This window comes from Quercus suber, unplaced genomic scaffold (assembly GCF_002906115.3).
Source record: "Quercus suber isolate HL8 unplaced genomic scaffold, Cork oak 2.0 scaffold_32, whole genome shotgun sequence".
In the NCBI taxonomy this organism is placed as follows: domain Eukaryota; kingdom Viridiplantae; phylum Streptophyta; class Magnoliopsida; order Fagales; family Fagaceae; genus Quercus; species Quercus suber.
The window spans coordinates 1,335,151-1,355,461 of record NW_027069497.1 but is presented as its reverse complement, the minus strand read 5'-3'; the positions used below and the strand labels follow the sequence as shown (position 1 = coordinate 1,355,461).

Below are 20,311 nucleotides of genomic sequence, written 5' to 3'. Positions count from 1 at the left end.
AAGTTTTTTCCATCAACATCACGCGGTTTATATATAACTCTCAACTTTTATGTAATGTACGTAATAGTGCATGGATTGCTCAAGCAAAGGATTAAAATATTGTTACGTCCAGTGCATGCATCTATTTATATGCTTCTTTGATAGTATCACAGATTCACAAACACTATAACACCCCGGTAATTTAGCTATCACTCCACCTCTTTAGGATGAAAATAAAAAGGGATAGTTTTGTCCTAAATGGTCCTAGCCATTTTCAACCACAAGTTCCCCTCCCTTCAACGTTACCTTTTTCCCTTATCCCTTTTATCTTCTATCTCCCCCTTCCTCTTTTCAACCAGATACAAACATACCCACCATTTAACCCCACACTCCCACTTGACCCTTCCCACCACAGCTCAACTAGACAACCTAGCCTTAGACCTTTGACCACCGGATCAACACCCTTGTCTATGCCCTTACCCAAATAGCCCATGTAAATCAACAAGGGGAATGTTTGGGTTCAATCAGGTAAGAGATTAAGGTATCAAACCAAGCAGAAATCAAATACAGAGGAAGCAGTAGCTGTGAAGCACCGACACGGCTCTAGAGGAGCCACACCCAAGTCGGACACAGCGGGACGAGGCGACGCAGCAGGGACGCCGCTGACTGTGAGTCCGTGCCGCGTCGAGCCGCGTCCTGCCACGTGGCATAGCCGACTCGCGCCGACGTAAAAAAAAAAAAAAAAAAAAAAAAAAAACGGTGCGAAACGCACCGTTTGAACCTAACCTAAAAATCCCTCAGACTCTCACGCACTCTCACTTGTCCAAAAGACTCCCTCTCACTCCGTCCCTCATCTCTCTTTCTCTGTGCTCTCTGCGGCTCCGCCTCCGGCCTCTCCCTCTCTGCCGTGTTCTCTCCTTCAGGTGTGCTCTCTCTTCTCTTTACTTCCCTTTTAGTCTCTGTTTTCTACTATTTCTCTCTTCTCTGTGCTGTGTTTGTTGTGTTTGTGTGCTTGTTAAAAACCGATTTCGTCCAAACACGATCTCTGTTCTCTATGCTATGTTTGCTGTGTTTGTGTGCTTGTTTCTCGGTTCTTGTGGGAGTTAAAGGATTTTGTAGTTGCAGGTTGTAATTTTAATTGTAGATTAGTGATAATGTTTGACTGCTTTGTACTGGTATTGTTGCAATGAATAAAACGATGTTGGTGTTTGATTATCTTGTTGATTGTCTTGTTGATTATCTTTTATTTTGTTTTAGTTTCGAACTTGTGAGTTGTAGTCTAATTTCTAAACATCATGGAATGTTTTAGTTTTAATCTTGTGGGTTGTATTTAATTTATGAACATCTTGTTTTAGTTATTATCTACTATTGTTCTTAAATTTGGTATATGTTTATATAATGTGAAAAAGTATGCTTAGCAATATATTAAAAATATAAATAAAAATATTTTTAATAATTTTTTAATCGCCGAGTCCCGCCGCACCCGCACCCACCTTTTTTCAAAAATTGCCAAGTCCCGCACCCGCACCCGCACCCGCACCCGAGTCCCGAAATGCACCCGTGCTTCCCAGAGCAGTAGTTGAAGAAGATCTTATCTGCAGAAACTACAAAATGAAGAAGAAAAAGATAGAAGAAACGACAGTAGCCCAGCTACACAATGACAAGACGACTTGTAGTTTAGTCTGTTGTATATATTTCATTAGTGATCACACGTGCCACACGTGTTAGTGTTTGTTATCTTTTTCTGTTTTTCTATTTTGTTAGTTAAGTTTTCAGGTTCTGCCCGTGTATATAAAACACCTTGGCCGGAAATTAATTAATTGAGAAATCATCTTCACCAAATTCATTTTCTGATATAAGGTAAAAGCTCATAATCCTTTTGGTTTTGGGCTTATTCTAGTTTCTTTACAAGTAAGCTTGATTATGATTCTAAGTAAATTATTTTGGGGTCATGGGCCGTGTTTCTTGCTTTTGTGGTGGGTGTGTGATCACTGTAATGTATGGTATTATGGTGTTCAATTATGGAGGTTTCGACACCATGGCCAAATGGAGGAAGGAGCCAACCTTTTGAGGTGTTTTGGGTGTGTTGAGATGACTTTGTTGTTTTGACGTGTGCTTCGGAATGGTTTTGTGACATGAAAAAATGAGTGTAACTAAGGGGATATTAAGTAAAAATGTAAACTATGAAATTGGTGGCTTTATTAATCTATAATTAACCAAAAATAACTTGAATTACATAACTGGTTAATTTAAGAAGTGCTTTTTAATTCTAATCTAAATTAACCAACTGGTTTACATTACTTTTCAGACTTTTACCCAAATAAATATTATATAAATTCATTTCAAATCATATCATATAGTCATATAATAAGAGTACTTGAGTCCTGCACATTGTAGTTGCATCACGTGGATGCTTTCCCCTTTTTATATTTTTTCCCCGTTCTTTTCTCGCTATGTTATAAGCATGGTTTTAAAAATCGAACCGGGCATCAAACTGTTTTTTTAAAAATTTCCTGTTCAACCCCGGTTTTTCCCCGGTTGTTGACTGGTTTTTGGGATTTTAACCAGACCGTACTGGCTCCGGTTCCCCGTTAAACCGGTCGGACCGGCCAATCCAATTTTTAAAACTATGGTCATAAGTACATCAATACAATTCTCCTAATTGTTCTATGTAAAACACTTTTGTCAAACTTTCAAAAAAATTTCAAAATTATTATGCCAATTAAAATTCTACTACCAAGATTTTCTGAAAATTTAAGAAAATTTTATTATTAATTTATTCTATATTCTTTTTAATAAACTTTAACTTTTTGCCCTGATAATAGAAGCAAGAATAAACCAATTTTGTATGATAGATAGTAAATATCCTTTGTTTATCAGGATCCAAACCCCTCCCCCCTTCCCTTCTTTTTTATTTTTTTATTTTTTTATATGCTATTGGACATGTCTTATAAGCAAGTTGTGAGTTTATATGTTATTAGGGATTTTTTTTTTATTTTTATGTAGCGTTTTTTCTAGCTTATTTTTCTTATAGAAAAAATAATAATAAAAAATAAAAACTTGCTTAAAACTATAATGTTACAATTTCTTGCAGATCGTAAAATTCTTGCTTTTGGTTTCCAAAGTGAAAGAAGAAGCAAATGCTGTTGGATGGGTTTTACAGCTTTAGATGTCTTAGAGCATAGTCCAGAAGATTTCAAACGATTCACCCTTCAAAACATTTTAATGGATGCCGGCATTGAAAGAGCAAATAACCAAAATAATCTTCCACCACCATCAGCGACCATGATTGGTCACCATGAATCAGGGAAACCAACACAATTATGTAAACAAAGGTCGAGCCAATTTTTGTACTTGAAACATAAGTGTAATTGGATAGAAGAGATGCGTGGTGCATTAATGGTGGTGGCCACTGTGATCACAACGATTACTTACCAACCTGCACTCAGTCCCCCCGGTGGAGTTTGGCAAACCGATATAAAGAATTCTACTGAAATTAATGCATGCCGCAATACAACATGTAAAGCTGGAACTTTGGTGTTAGCCTATGGTGGTTACGAAGATGTGTTCCTTTATTTCATAGGTTGCAACACTATTGCTTTTACTGCATCTCTCAGTGTCATCTTTTTGCTTATTAGTGGAGTCCCTCTTAAGAATAAATTTTTTATTGTCATCTTGACACTTGCCATGTGTACCACTCTCACATTCTTGGGCTTTACCTATGTACTGGCATTCTTTTTGCTGATCCCAGAAGAGCTTAGGCAAAAACTTAGGGTTAAGGTGTTCTTCCCAATTGGTGTTTTGGTTTGTTTGATTCTTCTTTTGCTTCTATTTCACACAATTCGCTTTCTCTATTGGCTGGTATGTAAGATCTGCAAGTCCATCTTTACATTTGCAAAGACGCTAATTTGTTGAACGAACCAGAATGGATGGAATCGCCTCTAAGATGGGAGACTGCAATTGCTATTAGTAAGTGGATGAAGGTCATGAGGTCTTCAATTAAAGATTATTCCAGATTTCTGTAATATATAATGGCTACTATCTTAGTTCAAAATACCCTCTCTCTGTTTTTTACTTGATTCCTACCTTTGTGCTTCAAGTTGGAATGAAAGTTTAAACCATGAGCATATGTATTTCGTTGCATTTTATGAGTTTATGTGATGAAGTTGAGATATTAACTTGTCAAAACTTTCTCTCTCTTTTTAATAAAGACTAGTAATGATGCTTGAAATGAGGTCTGAAAAAAAGGGATTTGGTCAGTTTAGATTGGATTTTTATGTAGTTATTGGATCCTCGCCACATATTCTTGGCACTCATGTCTGTATGACGTTTGCAGTCAAGTTCCTCATGAATATGGTTCTCTTACTAAGAATAAGAAATGTTTGAATCTTATTGGAATCATTATGAAATAAATAAAATCATGACCTCAAGGGCGGCTCTACCTTATGTTCAAGGGTTGAATTGAACCTCCGACTTGAGATACCACTTGTCTACATTACACTTCCATCTTGTAATTGAATCTTATCATATTCTTTTACACTCCTTTTGTAGTTAAATTTGCACAAAAGTATTTTCTAATAAATTTATATTTGACATTTGAATTAGGAGAACTGAATTGACTTAATTTCTTGAAAAAAAAAATCTTTTCTTTTTCCATTCATAAAGGATGATGTTGTTTGCACAAAAGGTAATCATTATACATATTTGAGAGTGTACTTGTGTCAGGTTACGTTCAGTTGGTTTGGGGATTTTCTTAGATTGAAAATGCCCCAAACTTAACCTAACCCAAAACAACTCTAAAAACAAACCCAACCTAACTTGCAAAGATTAGCTTGAGACCATTTTATCATATGTAATGAAGCAATTAGCTTTCATTCAACTATATAAACATACTATTCAATAAATTATTGTAATTTTACAATTAGTCATAATACTCTAATTTCATCAAATTTAAATCTTAAAATAGTTAAATAAATCAAACTACTTAATTTAATGCATGTCTCTAAATAAATAAAATTCATATATAAATAAAAATTAATTGAACTATTATAATAGTTAGGTTGAGTCAGATTACTCAAGTTGAAAATTTTTCGAATCTAACCACAAGTCCATGTCCCAAATCAAGCTTCAAACAAAAATCAGGATGATAAGATAAATCGAAAATCCAACTCATCAACTAACCAAAGACCAATCTAATGGTCTGTTTGGATTAAGGAGGAGAGAGTGGAGTAGAGTAGAGTTAGCATAAAATTATCATATTTTTAGTCAATTCTACTATACTCCTCTCCACTCACCCTCCCTCCCCCCTCAATCCAAATAGGCCTTAAAGTGTCACTTGTCAAATCTTATAATTTCTACCATGAATATATTTCTTTTCTCAATCTTATAAAACTTTATGAAACATTTATTAATGCTATATCTACAAAATTCCATAAATATTGAGAAATACTTTTGTCCCAAATTATTGGTCTTGTTTAGGAAACCTAACTTTTTAAGGAAACATTATTTATTATCTTATGTCTCTTAATTAAAAAAATACAAATTTTCAAAATTATCCTTAAACAAAGTTCTCAAAAAAAAAATTCATTTAAAGTGCTTGTGTTTGGTATGGACATAATAGAAAACTCAGTAAATTGATGGCTTTTTAATTTTAGAAACAAAAGAATATTTTGGAATATCCCAACATGGAATACAGGAATTGAATTATTAATTTAAAACTCCTTTGAAGTATATGTTAATTTTATTGGATGGTGCTTCCAATAGATAAACTCTTTTTAATATAATTTTCATCTGTAAGTAAGCGAGAGTTGAACCTAAAACCTTTCTCAATTTCCCTTCAAATATTATTATATTAACCCCTTGAAACAAATAAATTTAGTTCAAGCTAACCGGCCTTCAAGACCTTCCACTACGTACCTAGGCACTTAATCTAATTCTTATACCTATGATTAAAAGAAAATTGAGGTATTTAAGTGTGTAGAAATATAATATTGTTTTGCTTGGACTACGTCCATACATGATTGATTCCATAATTTGTTCGTAAATCTAAACAAATATGTGAAATTTCATTGAGAATGCCTTTTTTTTTTTTTTTGATAAGCATTGAGTATTAGTAAGTGGATGAAGGTCATGAGGTCTTCAATTAAAGATTATTCCAGATTTCTGTAATATATAATGGCTACTATCTTAGTTCAAAATACCCTCTCTCTGTTTTTTACTTGATTCCTACCTTTGTGCTTCAAGTTGGAATGAAAGTTTAAACCATGAGCATATGTATTTCGTTGCATTTTATGAGTTTATGTGATGAAGTTGAGATATTAACTTGTCAAAACTTTCTCTCTCTTTTTAATAAAGACTAGTAATGATGCTTGAAATGAGGTCTGAAAAAAAGGGATTTGGTCAGTTTAGATTGGATTTTTATGTAGTTATTGGATCCTCGCCACATATTCTTGGCACTCCTGTCTGTATGACGTTTGCAGTCAAGTTCCTCATGAATATACTAAGAATAAGAAATGTTTGAATCTTATTGGAATCATTATGAAAAAAATAAAATCATGACCTCAAGGGCGGCTCTACCTTATGTTCAAGGGTTGAATTGAACCTCCGACTTGAGATACCACTTGTCTACATTACACTTCCATCTTCTAATTGAATCTTACCTCATATTCTTTTACACTCCTTTCGTAGTTAAATTTGCACAAAAGCATTTCCTGATAAATTTATATTTGACATTTGAATTAGGAGAACTGAATTGACTTAATTTCTGGGAAAAAAAAAATAGTCTTTTCTTTTTCCATTCATAAAGGATGATGTTGTTTGCACAAAAGGTAATTATTATACATACTTGAGAGTGTACTTGTGTAAAGTTAGGTTCGGTTGGATTGGGAATTTTCTTAGATTGAAAATGCCCCAAACCTGACCTAACCCATAACAACTCTAAAAACAAACCCAACCCAACTTGCAAGGATTAGCTTGAGACCATTTTATCATATGTAATGAACCAATTGGGATTTCATTCAACAATATAAACATATTATTCAATAAATTATTGTAATTTTACAATTAGTCATAATACTCTAATTTCATCAAAATTAAGTCTTAAAATAGTTAAATAAATCAAACTACTTAATTTAATGTATGTCTCTAAATAAATAAAATTCATATATAAATAAAAATTAATAGAACTATTATAATAGTTAGGTTGAGTCAAATTACTCAAAAAGGTTGAGTCAAATTACTCAAGTTGAAAATTTAACAAATCTAACCACGAGTCCATGACCCAAATCAAGCTTCAAACAAAAATCAGGATGATAAGACAAATCGAAAATCCAACTCATCAACTCACCAAATTAAGACCAATCTAATGGTTTGTTTGGATTGAGGGGAAGAGATGAGAAGTAAAGGGAAGTAGAGTAGAGTTAGCCTAAAATAAGCATATTTTCAACCAATTCTACTATACTCCCCTCTACTCGCTCTCCCTCCCCCTCAATCCAAACAAGCCTTAAGGTGTCACTTGTCAAATCTTATAATTTCTACCATGAATATATTTCTTTTCTCAATCTTATAAAACTTGATGAAACATTTATTTATGCTATATCTACAAAATTCCATAAATATTGAGAAATACTTTTGTCCCAAATTATTGGTCTTGTTTAAAAAACTTAACTTTTTAAAGGAACATCATTAATTGTCTTGTGTCTCTAAATTAAAAAGATACAAATTTTCAAAATTACTCTTAAACAAAGTTCTCAAAAAAATTCATTTAAAGTGCTTGTATTTGGTATGGACATAATAGAAAACTCAGAAATTAATGGCTTTTTTATTTTAGAAACAAAAGAATATTTTGGAATATCCAAAAATAGAATACAGGAATTGAATTATTAATTTAAAACTCCTTTGAAGTATATGTTAATTTTATTGGATGGTGCTGCCAATAGATAAACTCTTTTTAATATAATTTTCATCTGTAAGTAAGCGAGAGTTGAACCTAAAACCTTTCTCAATTTCCCATCAGATATTTTTATATTAACCCCTTGAAACAAATAAATTTAGTTCAAGCTAACCGGCCTTCAAGACCTTCCACTACGTAGGCACTTAATCTAATCCTTATACCTATGATTAAAAGAAAATTGAGGTGTTTTAAGTGTGTAGTAATATAATTTTGTTTTGCTTGGACTACGTCCATACATGATTGATTCCTTAATTTGCTCATACATCTAAACATGTATGTGAAAATTCATTGAGTATGCCTTGATATATACAATTGTACACATTATAAAATTTATGGGTATATAATTTAATTTTTCAATGGCTGTTTAATTGGTTGTACATAGATTCTTTCATGCTGATTTATTTACATTATCAGACTCTTTGCTCATAGATATATGCGTGAAGTGATTGAATCTATTGAGTAAGTTATGAGATATGCTATTGCATGCACGTAAATATATGGGTATTAGACTAGTTAAGTACAATTGATGAATGTGTGAGGAGTTTTATCTATTGCTTCCATCTTTGCTTGGATTGAATTTTTGTTTTCCTTGTGATATTCCTCATGTACGTCATGAGGACATGTACACGTTAACTGATAGGCCAAGAATGTATTAACCCCTTTGATAACTTAATCGATTAATTAGCCAAGTGAATTAATTAGATTCACTTACATACAATAAACGTGGTAGCATAAACAAATCACTAACTAAGTTAAATGCAGCAAGAAATAAATTTGACACCGGTGATTTGTTTACAAATTAGGAAAACCACCGAGGCAAAACTCCACCGGGTGAATTTAAAGTCACCACTCCCGAGAATCCACTATTATCAAAACAAGTAATTACAAGTAAAGGAATCTCAATACCTTATACCAACCTACAATTGAACCCTTACCCCAATACACAATTAGACTTTTAATGTAGTGACAATCTCTCCTTTCAATGCACGGCTCCCAGTACGTAACTAACCAATTAATGCACGGATCCAAGTACGTAACTAACTCCACAGCAACCCTTTAATTGTTGTAGTTAATTTGCAACAGCTTCACATAGAAATACCAATAAGATCTTCAATGTTGGTACAAGAGACTTTGCTTGGTTACAGAACCCAAAGGCATACAAGAAACACAACAATAACTCTTTCTTCTGTTAAGAGAAGGCTAGGGTTTCAAAAAAAAAACCTTATGAAGCTATCTAGGATTAAGTTTTTCTTTTTCCACATCTTTTAAATAGGAGCTTAATAGGCTCTCCTATTTCAAATAGGTTTACACAAACTTTGGGCTTTTCTAGTCCAATAAGAATTACACAAACCCACAAACCTTAAGTTTTCCTAGTCCTATAAGTATTATACAAACCCATAAACAAATAGTCTTTTAAAATAAAAACGTTACTAACTATAGTCTAAATCCCATAAGCTTGATAGATCGAGACATGTGTCGAGTTTTAATGAATCTTGACAGATCGAGCTTCTGTTGAAAAGGTATCGAGACCTGTAGATTGCACTTTTCTTGAGCAATTCTTGAGTAATCTTCATGTCTTCAATTTAATCACTTGTGATAATCATCTTGAACCTTATTAGATTTACCCAAACACAAGTAAAGTGCATTTTATCAAAGGATATGTCAATTACATAAAAATATGTCCTTAACATTAACTTTATAGATAGCATTAAAAATACTCTTTACCAATAGTAAAAGCCTAAAAGGGCTTGATCCATGAAACTATCTAAACACCATAGCGTTACACTTACATGCACGTTACGCACAAATCATACATCACGCGTAGCCAAGAAATAAAATAAATATTAATATAAATATTAAATTATAAAAAAAATTAAAAAAAAAAAAAAAAAAAAACCTGGTTTCCACACCCCTAAAATTAAACTCCATGAATAAGAAAATTAGATTATATATATATGTTCCACTAAGGACAAGTTTGGAGTTATTTTGATTTTTCCCTTCGCGTTTAAAATTGTGATATGGTCCTCTCTTCTTCTTCTTTTTCTTTTTTTCTTTTTTTGAAAAACAAACAAACACACACATGCACAAATGATAGAAAATGAAATTATTTTAACATAAGCATATTACAAACTCCACTAAAAAACCATGGTTGCATTAAGTTGGGAGGGTAGTTCACTATATCAACTTTAGAAATATTGCGACAAACTATATTTTTATTTTTAGTTTTGAAATATAATCTGCTCTTGATGTTGTATTAAGCTGGGTGGCTGGTTTAGTTAAGATTATAAACTTTGGACCTTCATTCTCTTTTTTAATCTATACTAATTAATTATTAAATAATTATTACGTTATCATAATAATATATTGAACCTCAGCCTAACCTTAAAATCTTGAATTTCTCTCCTTTATAGTTATTTTAAACAGTTTGTTTTTTTTTTTTTTAAACACTTAATTTAGTTCTCAAGGTGCTCATATCACCCAAATTATTTTTCTCAAAAAAAATATATATATATCTATATATATATATATATCACCCAAATTTTGAAAAACACAAAAAATTGATTACAGAATTATGGTGTTTTAAGGCTTATCATTATATCATTTGGCTGGCTCTTCTGTAGTACTTTCGACTGTAACACACAAAGTACGTTATTCGAGTTCTAGATAATGCAATGTTTTGAATGCTAGGGGAATGAGAAGCTCTGATACGCAAGAAATAGTCAGTTTTGAAAAACAAAATGTCGTATCTCCGCACGTTTGGGACCATTTAGCAAAATTCCAATGTTTACTGACTTGACTGATTAAAAGATCGATCAGCACCATTCATGCACTAATCGCTTTCGGAGTAGAAAGTATCTAAGTGAAATACTCCTATATCAGGAGTCTAGAGATTATTATTAATGATTAATAATGAATTTTGAAGTCCGCCAACCACGATTGAATTATTAAGAAGAAACCATGCGATTTTTTTTTTCTTTTTTTCTTTTTCGAGAAAAAATAAACCAGATGATGTACAACCCGCATCTGGTCTTGCTAGGAAGGAATTATTAGGGCCAACCACAATGCTGATTATTATCGAACACCTGGAAATTTACAACCCACATCTTTTCCTGCTAGTAATCTTAACTCTAATTCCTCCTCATATATTGAGACAAAATTGTGGTAGGGTAGCAAAGTAATGAAAGTATAAGATTCATAAGATATTTACAACCCACATCTTGTCTTGCTAGGAAGCTTAGTACAAATTTCACTGATGCCTCCTCCCATATATTGACAAAAAATTGTGGTGGAGGACAATACGGAATACCTAAGTTTTTTCCGTGGTAGGGTTGCAATGGATAAGAATATCCCTGTTAGGACTAGTTACATTTATTTATATTATACTTCTACTCTAGGCAGACTATAGTTACAAAATATTTGGAGAGGAAAATGGAAATAAGGATGGAAGATGATAATATAACAGAACTCCATGACGCATCAGAGAAAGGGTGTATGGTCACGTTGCACAGATTGATCCAGAAAGATCCACACATCCTTGATAAAATTTCATTGACCCCTTTCAATGAAACTCCATTACACATATCAGCTTTGCTTGGCCACGTTGATTTTACTAGAGCTCTTCTAGCTCTAAAACCTCAATTGGCTATGGATTTGGACTTCCATAAACGTTGTCCACTTCACTTGGCTTCTGCTAATGGTCATGTAGAAATCGTCCATGCACTGTTACGTGCAAATGAAGATGCATGTCTGGTTTGTGATCAAGATGGAAGAACTCCTCTTCACTATGCGGCCATGAGAGGAAAAGTTGAGGTTGTGAAGGCATTGATCTTTGCAAAGCGTGATTTAACTCGAGTTGTATTTGATGGAGGAGAGACTGTTTTGCACTTATGCGTTGAGTATAACCAATTGGAGACTCTGAAACTATTGGTGGAAACCGTGAAAGATGACGGGGAATTTCTTAATTCCAAAGACCATGACGGTGGCAACACTATCTTGCATATAGCGGTGATGCTAAAGCAAATTGAGGTTTGTCTTTATTTCTTTTATATATAAGCCTTAAAGCCCAAACCCACCCAAAAGGAGTGCTGTCTCTTCACAACTAGGTAGCTTAGGCACTAATAATCTTAGACAAAATTTTGTTTGTGTGTTGATTATCTCCTAATATTTACATTTTTATTAAGCATATACGAGGGTTTTTATTAAGCATAGAAAATTCATGAATTTCTATGCTATTGAGAAAATTATTATTATATTTTTTATGTAGCATTTTTGCTAGCTTGTGTTTCTTATTATTAAAAAAAAAAAATACTTGTTTAAAACTATAATGTTACAATTTCTTGCAGATTGTAAAATTCTTGCTTTCGGTGTCCAAAGTGAAAGAAGGAACAAATGCTCTAAATGGGATGGGTTTTACAGCTTTAGATGTCTTAGAGCATAGTCCAAAAGATTTCAAACGATTCACCCTTCAAAACATTTTAATGGATGCCGGTGTTGAAAGATCAAATAACCAAAATAATCTTCCAACACCATCAGCAACCACGATTGGTCACCATGAATCAGGGAAACCAACACAATTAAGCAAGCAAAGGTCGAAACAAAAGGGTAATTGGATAGAAGAGATGCGTGGTGCATTAATGGTGGTGGCCACTGTGATCACAACGATTACTTACCAACCTGCACTCAGTCCCCCCGGTGGAGTTTGGCAATCCGATATAAAGGATTATAATCAAGCTAATGCATGCAGCGGCAAAAACAAATGTGACGCTGGAACTTTGGTGTTTGCCTATGGCAAGTACGAATACAGGTTCCTTGTTTACTTAGTTTGCAACTCCATTGCTTTTACTGCATCTCTCAGTGTCATCTTTTTGCTTATTAGTGGATTCTCTCTTAAGAACAAATTTTTTATGGTCATCTTGACACTTGCCATGTGTACCACTCTCACATTCCTGGGCATTACATACGTACTGGCTTTCGCCTTGCTGATCCCAGAAAATCTTCGAAGCCAAATTGGGCTTAAGATGTTAATACCAATTGGTGTTCTGATTTGTTTGATTCTTGTTGTGCTTCTAATTCACTTAATTCGCTTTCTCTATTGGCTGGTATGTAAGATCTGCAAGCTCATCTTTAGATGTGCAAAGAAGTAAATTTGTGGAACGAACCAGAATGGATGGAATTGTCTCTAAGATGGGAAACTGCAATGGCTATTAGTAAGTGGATGAAATTGTAATTTTCTTTCAAAGTGACATAGCAGGTTGTGAGGTCCTCAATTAACGATTTATGTAATATATTGGCTACTTTCTAAGTTCAAAATATCTTCTTCTTTTTTCTTTTCTTTTTTTCCTACCTTTGTGCTTTGAGTTGGAATGAAAGTTCAAACAATGAGCATATGTATTTCGTGGCATTTTATGAGTTTATGTGACGAACTTGAGATAAGTTGTCAAAACTCTTTATCTCTTTTTAATAAAGACTAGAAATGATGTGTCAGTAAAGGCGGTTACGAAGATTGGTTCCTTTATTTCTTAATTTGCAACTCCATTGCTTTTACTGCATCTCTCAGTGTCATCTTTTTGCTTATTAGTGGAGTCCCTCTTAAGAATAAATTTTTTATGGTCATCTTGACACTTGCCATGTGTACCACTCTCACATTCTTGGGCTTTTCCTATGTACTGGCATTCTTCTTGCTGATCCCATCAAATCTTAGAGAAAAACTTGGGGTTAAGATGCTCTTACCAATTGGTGTTTTGGCTTGTTTGGTTCTTGTGCTTCTAATTCGCTTTCTCTATTGGCTGGTATGTAAGATCTGCAAGTCCATCTTTACATGTGCAAAGACGCTAATTTGTTGAGCGAACCAGAATGGATGGAATCATCTCTAAAATGGGAGACTGCAATTGCTATAAGTAAGTGGATGAAGGTCATGAGGTCTTCAAATAAAGATTATTCCAGATTTCTGTAATATATAATGGCTACTATCTAAGTTCAAAATACCGTGTCTTTTTTTTTATGATTCCTACCTTTGTGCTTCAAGTTGGAATGAAAGTTCACCATGAGCATATGTATGTCGTTGCATTTTATGAGTTTATGTGATGAATTTGAGATATTAATTTGTCAAAACTTTCTCTCTCTTTTTAATAAAGACTAGTAATGATGCTTGAAATGAGGTGTGAAAAGGGATTTGGCCAGTCTAGATTGGATATTTTTATGTAGTTATTGGATCCTCGCCACATATTTTTGGCAGTCCAGCTGTCTGTATGACGTTTGCAGTCAAGTTCCTCATGAATATGGTTCTCTTACTAAGAATAAGAAATGTTTGATTCTTATTGGAACCATTATGAAAGGGAAAAAAAAAAATTCATGACCTAAAGGGCGGCGCTACCTAAAGTTCAGGGGTTGAACTTGAGATAGCACTTGTCTACATTACACTTCAATCTTGTAAGTGAATCTTACCTCATATTCTTTTACGCTCCTTTCGTAGTTAACTCTGCACAAAAGTATTTTATGATAAATTTATATTTTAAATTTGAATTAGGAGAACTCAATTGACTTAATTTCTGGGGGAAAAAATAGTTTTTTCTTTTTCTATTCATAAAGGATGATGTTGTTTGCACAAAAGGTAATCATTATACATACTTGAGAGTGTACTTGTGTCGGGTTAGGTTCGGCTAGATTGTGGATTTTCTTAGATTGAAAATGCCCCAAACCTGACCTAACCCTTGACAACTCTAATGGCATGTTTGGAAGTTTAGAGAGGGAGGAGAGTAAAGGGGAATAGTTATCCTCCACCTTATTTAGATGTTTTTAAAATTAGTAAGAGGGAATGGAGTAATTAGCCCTTTTTCTTATTTGGATTTTTTTAATTTTAGGATGGAAATGAGAGGAAATAATTTAAATAGACAAATTTACCCCTATTTGAAAATGGACTTGTAATATTGGTCTATGATTAATTTGTTAGATTAAAAAATTATTTAATCAACATTCTCATTTCATCAAATACCACTAATAAAAGTATAAAACTACTATTAACTATTATAAAAAAAAAAATTATTACCCCAAAAAAAATTATACTAAAAAATCAAAAACCTCCTCCAATTTTTGATGTGATTAGGTCCAAATTATTGCAAAGGAGATGACATCCTTTGCAATCAGAGCTGCACCGCATGCAACTCCTTCCAACGAGCTCAAGTCGTAGCCTTTCGTTACATCAGTCTTGGCCATGGCCACCACCACCGGTGGGGCCATCACCACGTGGGTCACTCTAAACTCCTCCACCGCCTTCAACATCTTCCTCAAATCAAACCTCTCCATTAGCACCACCATCTCGCTCATAGCCACCAACTTCAAGCTATAGAAAAACCCGAACACATGAAAGTACAGCATTGTATAAAGGAACACTGCAGGCGGTTCCCTTTCAGTCTAGTAAGCGTAGGGACCGGCGACACTCACTATTAGGTTCCAATGAGTCAACATCACTCCTTTGACTCTTCCGGTAGTCCCCGACGAGTACAATATCGCCACTAAATCGGACTGGCTCACTTCGACGGGCTCGATCACCTTAAATTTTCTCAAGAAACAAACAAAGATTATTTATATAATCGGTTTGTAATTTTGTTAATTTAGAAAGGGTAAACTAGGGAATTCATTTGGTCAATAATTTATCTACTTTACTCTCCCTCCAAATCTCTCCAATTTTGAGGAATTAAAAATGAGGGGTTAGAGGTAGTTGAAACCCCTCCAAACCTCTCCCCTTCCTTCCTTAAAAAAACTTCCAAACAAGATAATTGAATTACTCTCTCTCCCTTTACTCTACTCCCCCTCATTTTTTAAACATCCAAATAGAGCATAAAACAAACCCAAACTAACTTGCAAGGATTAGCTTGAGACCATTTTATCATATGTAATAAAACAATTGGGCTTTCATTCAACTATATAAATATATTATTCAATAAACTATTGCAATTTTACAATTAGTCGCAATACTCTAATTTCATCAAAATGAAGTCTTAAAATAGTTAAATAAATCAAACTACTAAATTTAATGCAAGTCTCTAAATAAATAAAATTCATATATAAATAAGAATTAATAGAACTATTATAATAGTTAGGTTGAGTCAGATTACTCAAGTTTGAAAATTTACGAGCATCTCCAGCAGTTTCTCTAAATTTTTGTACTGTTTAAAGTGTGAACAATTGTTTTTACCTTTTACATACCTATTTTTTTAAATATATTTTCTAACAGATTCTCTATCCCTTTCTCTATCTCATTTAAATATTATTTCTTCATTATTAATTTCTTTAACCTTTCTTTATTCTTTTTTTCATATTTTTTTTATTCTTTCTCTATTCATTCCCAACAATTATACTTTTCAAATTCCCAACAGCTATATTTTTAAACCTCCCAACAATAATATTTTCAAAACTACATACATACACAATCTAAATGAAAGCCCCTGTATTTTGGAAGCGCGCGCGCGCGCGCGCACACACACAATCTGAATGAAAGCCCCTATATATGGAAAGCACACACACGCACACACATAATCTAAACAAAAGCCCTGTACATGGGAAGCATGAAATTTGAACAAAAGAACAAAAGCTTTAATAAAATAAGGTTGAACATCACCTTTTTTTTTTTATAGACTACAATTTCATTAAAAGACTAAGAAGAACTACAAGCAGAGGCATCTCCCTTAGAAACTGCCTCACGCGAGGGAGGGAGATTATCATCAGAAAAATAGAAGGGGAAAACAAAGTTTAAAGCAAATTTTGCAGCTTCATATGCTACAGAACAAAATGAAATTACGCAGCTTCATGTGTTGTAGAGATTACCATCACCTTGGATATACATATATAATGCAATAGGATCACATTGTAGCAAAACAAAATGAATAGTGCAATAGGATCATATTGCAACAAAACAAAAATGAGTGACCCAATTTATATTCTTAGTTAGTAGGATCACATTGCAACAAAACAAGTTTAAAAAGCTCTTTTAATCATATACAAAATAAGAGCATTGATGATAATAATAGTCTAAGAACAAGACCTTCGTTTTTCAAGGATTTCCATTTGGCATTGATGAATATATTTTTGCTGCACTGAAGACAACATACTTACATCCATCATCATAAGCTCTTTTTCTTCCTTCATCTGATTCATTCTCAATTTCTCCATTTCATTGTTCTCCTTCAGCTTTTCCATTCTCAATTTTTCCATTTCATGTTCCTTTTTTAATCTTTTCATATCCAATTCCATTTTCATTGTTGCTATTTCAAGTTTTTTATCCTTAAGTTGAATTCATGGCATCTCATACTCCTAGTCTACAAGACGTCCTTTCTCAATATGTCTTCTATATGTGAAGTCATGCCTTCTTTGCACTTTTTTTCTTCAATCTTTCTTTTTCGACCTTCACCCCTGGTGGTCTCTTCAAGTTTACAATTGGAGCCTGTGGAATATCATCATCCTCTAAACTTATTGACTCTAGATTAGAAGGTGAAGATGCCTCAGATCTCCCTCTCTTTTTTGGTTGCTGATTGTTACAAATAGCCAACCATTTTGATGAGTAATTTAATAAATTCCAGCAACGTTCATTTTCAAAATTTGGTACGCTACAATACTTGATAGAGCTCTTTTGCTACATTAAGCTGAAAAATTAACAAATAGTTTATAGTTACTATCTTGAAATAGTTGGAACAAATTAGCAAATTAACACAAATTTCTATATAAGATGTACCTTGTCTTCATCAGTCTTACCACTTTCATTCTTTGATTCAATTTGTGCCAAACACCCACAAAACTTATTGGTACAAGATTGAATCATTGACCATCGGTTCCTTAGAGAACCCACCGTACGCTCAGAAGTGAAGGTCTTCTACTGGTAGTAATACTCCCAAATTCTTGACCAATTTGTGCTTTGCACAACATCTTGATTGACATTGAGAAATGCAGACACAAGAAGCACGTCTTCTTGTATGGAGAAGTTGCTGCCACGTTGTAATTTCTTAGCTACAAATTCAACTTGGGGTGGAGACATTTGGCCAAATGATTGAGCTTGTGGAACACTATCTTCACCACTTATATGTGAAGATCCTAACATATATTCATCATAACTATCTTATAAAAGATTAGTGAAAGATGTGTCTCTTGGAATACTCAAATCCATTCCTAGTAACAAAAACAAAAACAAAAAAACATAGTGCTCAAATAAATAATAAATTACCACCATTTCAATCATATAATTCATTACACAAGCTACATTGACACATCCCTTGCCTTTTATTTCCATACCAAGAAGACAATTGTAATTAAGAACAACAAGAAATATATAATTATTAAGGAAATAATATCTATTGATGATAGATATTGAGGAAAGGAAAACGTACTCTCTCCAAATTTGACTCTATAAATAGAGATAGGAATAGAATAGGATTCTAGCTTATTTTACATACCTTAAAATAAACATAGTTCTTGAAAATTCCTAATAGAACCAATAAAGCCACCAATCCATTAAAGATTGAAACACCAATCCAATTATAATTCTATAATGTGTAAGGAATCCCTCTCATTCAGTAATCAAGAATTCTGAACTAAATCAATTGTTGTTTTGAACTTAGCAGGTTTTGATTTCAAGTTTGAGGATTTGATCCCAAGTTTGACTCTAAGAAGCGTACCCCATGTGTAAGCAAATATCTCAAGAAACTAGAATATGACTAGTATTCAATAACAAATTAAAAGGTGCTCTACTAAGCAATGCAAATGTACATATATAAGCCTCTATATAAGCAATGCAAATATACAAATACAATTGAAATGAAAAGCAATGAAATTTAATAAAAACAGAGCATTAGAAAAATACTTTGTTGCCCGTGCTCCACTTAGTAAGTACATCAGAAGAAAAAAAAATCATGTTTTATAAAAAGAAAACTAAAGCCTTCCATATCAGTTCTTAAACATACCTATGTCTTCTCTATCAAACACTTGGTGTGCAATAGAGATGAGACCAAAATTTCTATTAGAAAATAAGAAACTCTAAGGGAATCAAATTAGTTCATCAACTCTAATAAGATTAATTAAATAGAAAAAATAGAGAAAAGATCAAGAAACAGAGTGAAAGACATACAAAGAGAAAAGAACCAAAAACCCAAAACCTAAACCCAGATAATGGTGAAGAACAATAGAAAATCATTCAAAACCACCAAATCATCAACTCGTACGATAAACTAATAAATTCAAACATGACAAAAACCCTATTAAATCAAAATTTTGGGTACCAATATTCAAGGCTGAGCCAATGTTTTCAGAACTCCATTCTTTGTCACAGGTGGTTGAGGTTCGATTGAAAGACACGGTGCAAGTTCTTTTGTGAAAGAAACGGTGCAAGTTTTTTGTGAGAGAGAGCAGCGGCGAGGGTTGATTTTGTGAGAGAGGAGTTTTTGAAGAGAGAGTTGCGTTGATGTATTCTGAAGAGAAGAGAAACCAAGAGCATAATAGAGAGAAGGAAAAATGTTCGGATGAGAGAGAAAGAATAGTAAATTAATACCACATGCATGATTAAAAAGCCATACATGATTCTAAATAAAATAATAATAAATAAATAAATAACCCATACACTTCAAAAGCAAAAACTTATTGTGGGGAATAAAAGGATCAAGCCCAAGTTAATGGGCCGAACACCCACGAGAGAACTATTTCACATCCGAAGAGAAGGATGAATAGAATGCGAGGCCCAGATTGGAGCGGAATCCTCTGGGTAGAGGATCATCGCTTTCCGAGGAGGATATCTCCAGTCCGAGGAGGACATCTCCTGTCCGAGGAGGATGTTTTACCCTGGTATGATAGCGGAGACTAATTGAGCAGGAGAAAAGCCTGGTTGATCGTCCGAGGAGCCCACCTGATCAAGATAAGCTCAAAGCACACTCAAGAACGATAAGGATGAAGAAATATCTGAACAGTGCTTCATGACCTACCGCCACTCACACAGAGATGAAAAGCAGCTGCCTGACGTGACAGGTACTTGAGCACGTCCATGGATGGGGAGCACGTGGACGGTAGGGATGAGAGTGAGAGTGGCTATATAATAGAGGGAGAGGGTATGAAACGGGGCATGGAATGTATGAGAAACTGTTGAATAAATAACAATAGGAGTGATAATCTTTTGCGGGGAATCCCTTGTCAACTTTAGTTCTTCAACCCATACTCTACAAATTTATTGTTTTTGGGTTGACGTAAAGAAATTTGACCCTACACTTATATTAGTTTCTTTTTTTTTTTTTCTTTGTTTCACACTACTCTTAGTTCTACTCTTAGGTGTGTTAGTATTCTTCTTTATCATATATTTTTATTTAATTGATAATACATATAAATATAATAAGTTATTATTAATTTGAC

At 33.6% G+C, this 20,311-nt stretch overlaps 2 protein-coding genes across 2 annotated transcripts; both read left to right on the top strand.

Moving 5' to 3' along the window:
* The first annotated feature begins 3,054 nt into the window (after nt 1-3,054).
* LOC112031530 (uncharacterized) lies at nt 3,055-3,894 on the top strand. Its single transcript, XM_024064221.2, has one exon. The coding sequence runs from the start codon at nt 3,055-3,057 to the stop codon at nt 3,892-3,894; it is 840 nt and encodes a 279-aa protein (XP_023919989.2).
* Nucleotides 3,895-11,266: 7,372 nt separating this feature from the next.
* On the top strand, nt 11,267-13,931 carry LOC111986570 (ankyrin repeat-containing protein BDA1). The gene is made up of 2 exons (XM_024018241.2): nt 11,267-11,956; nt 12,274-13,931. The coding sequence occupies exons 1-2, from the start codon at nt 11,360-11,362 to the stop codon at nt 13,072-13,074; spliced, it is 1,398 nt and encodes a 465-aa protein (XP_023874009.1). The 5' UTR covers nt 11,267-11,359; the 3' UTR covers nt 13,075-13,931.
* The last annotated feature ends 6,380 nt before the right edge of the window (nt 13,932-20,311 follow it).

Coding starts and splice junctions, on each gene's coding strand:
- LOC112031530 (XM_024064221.2), top strand. CDS start 3,055: ATGTTACAATTTCTTGCAGATCGTAAAATTCTTGCTTTTGGTTTCCAA.
- LOC111986570 (XM_024018241.2), top strand. CDS start 11,360: ATGGAAATAAGGATGGAAGATGATAATATAACAGAACTCCATGACGCA. Junction 11,957..12,273: donor TGATGCTAAAGCAAATTGAG/GTTTGTCTTTAT, acceptor AATTTCTTGCAG/ATTGTAAAATTCTTGCTTTC.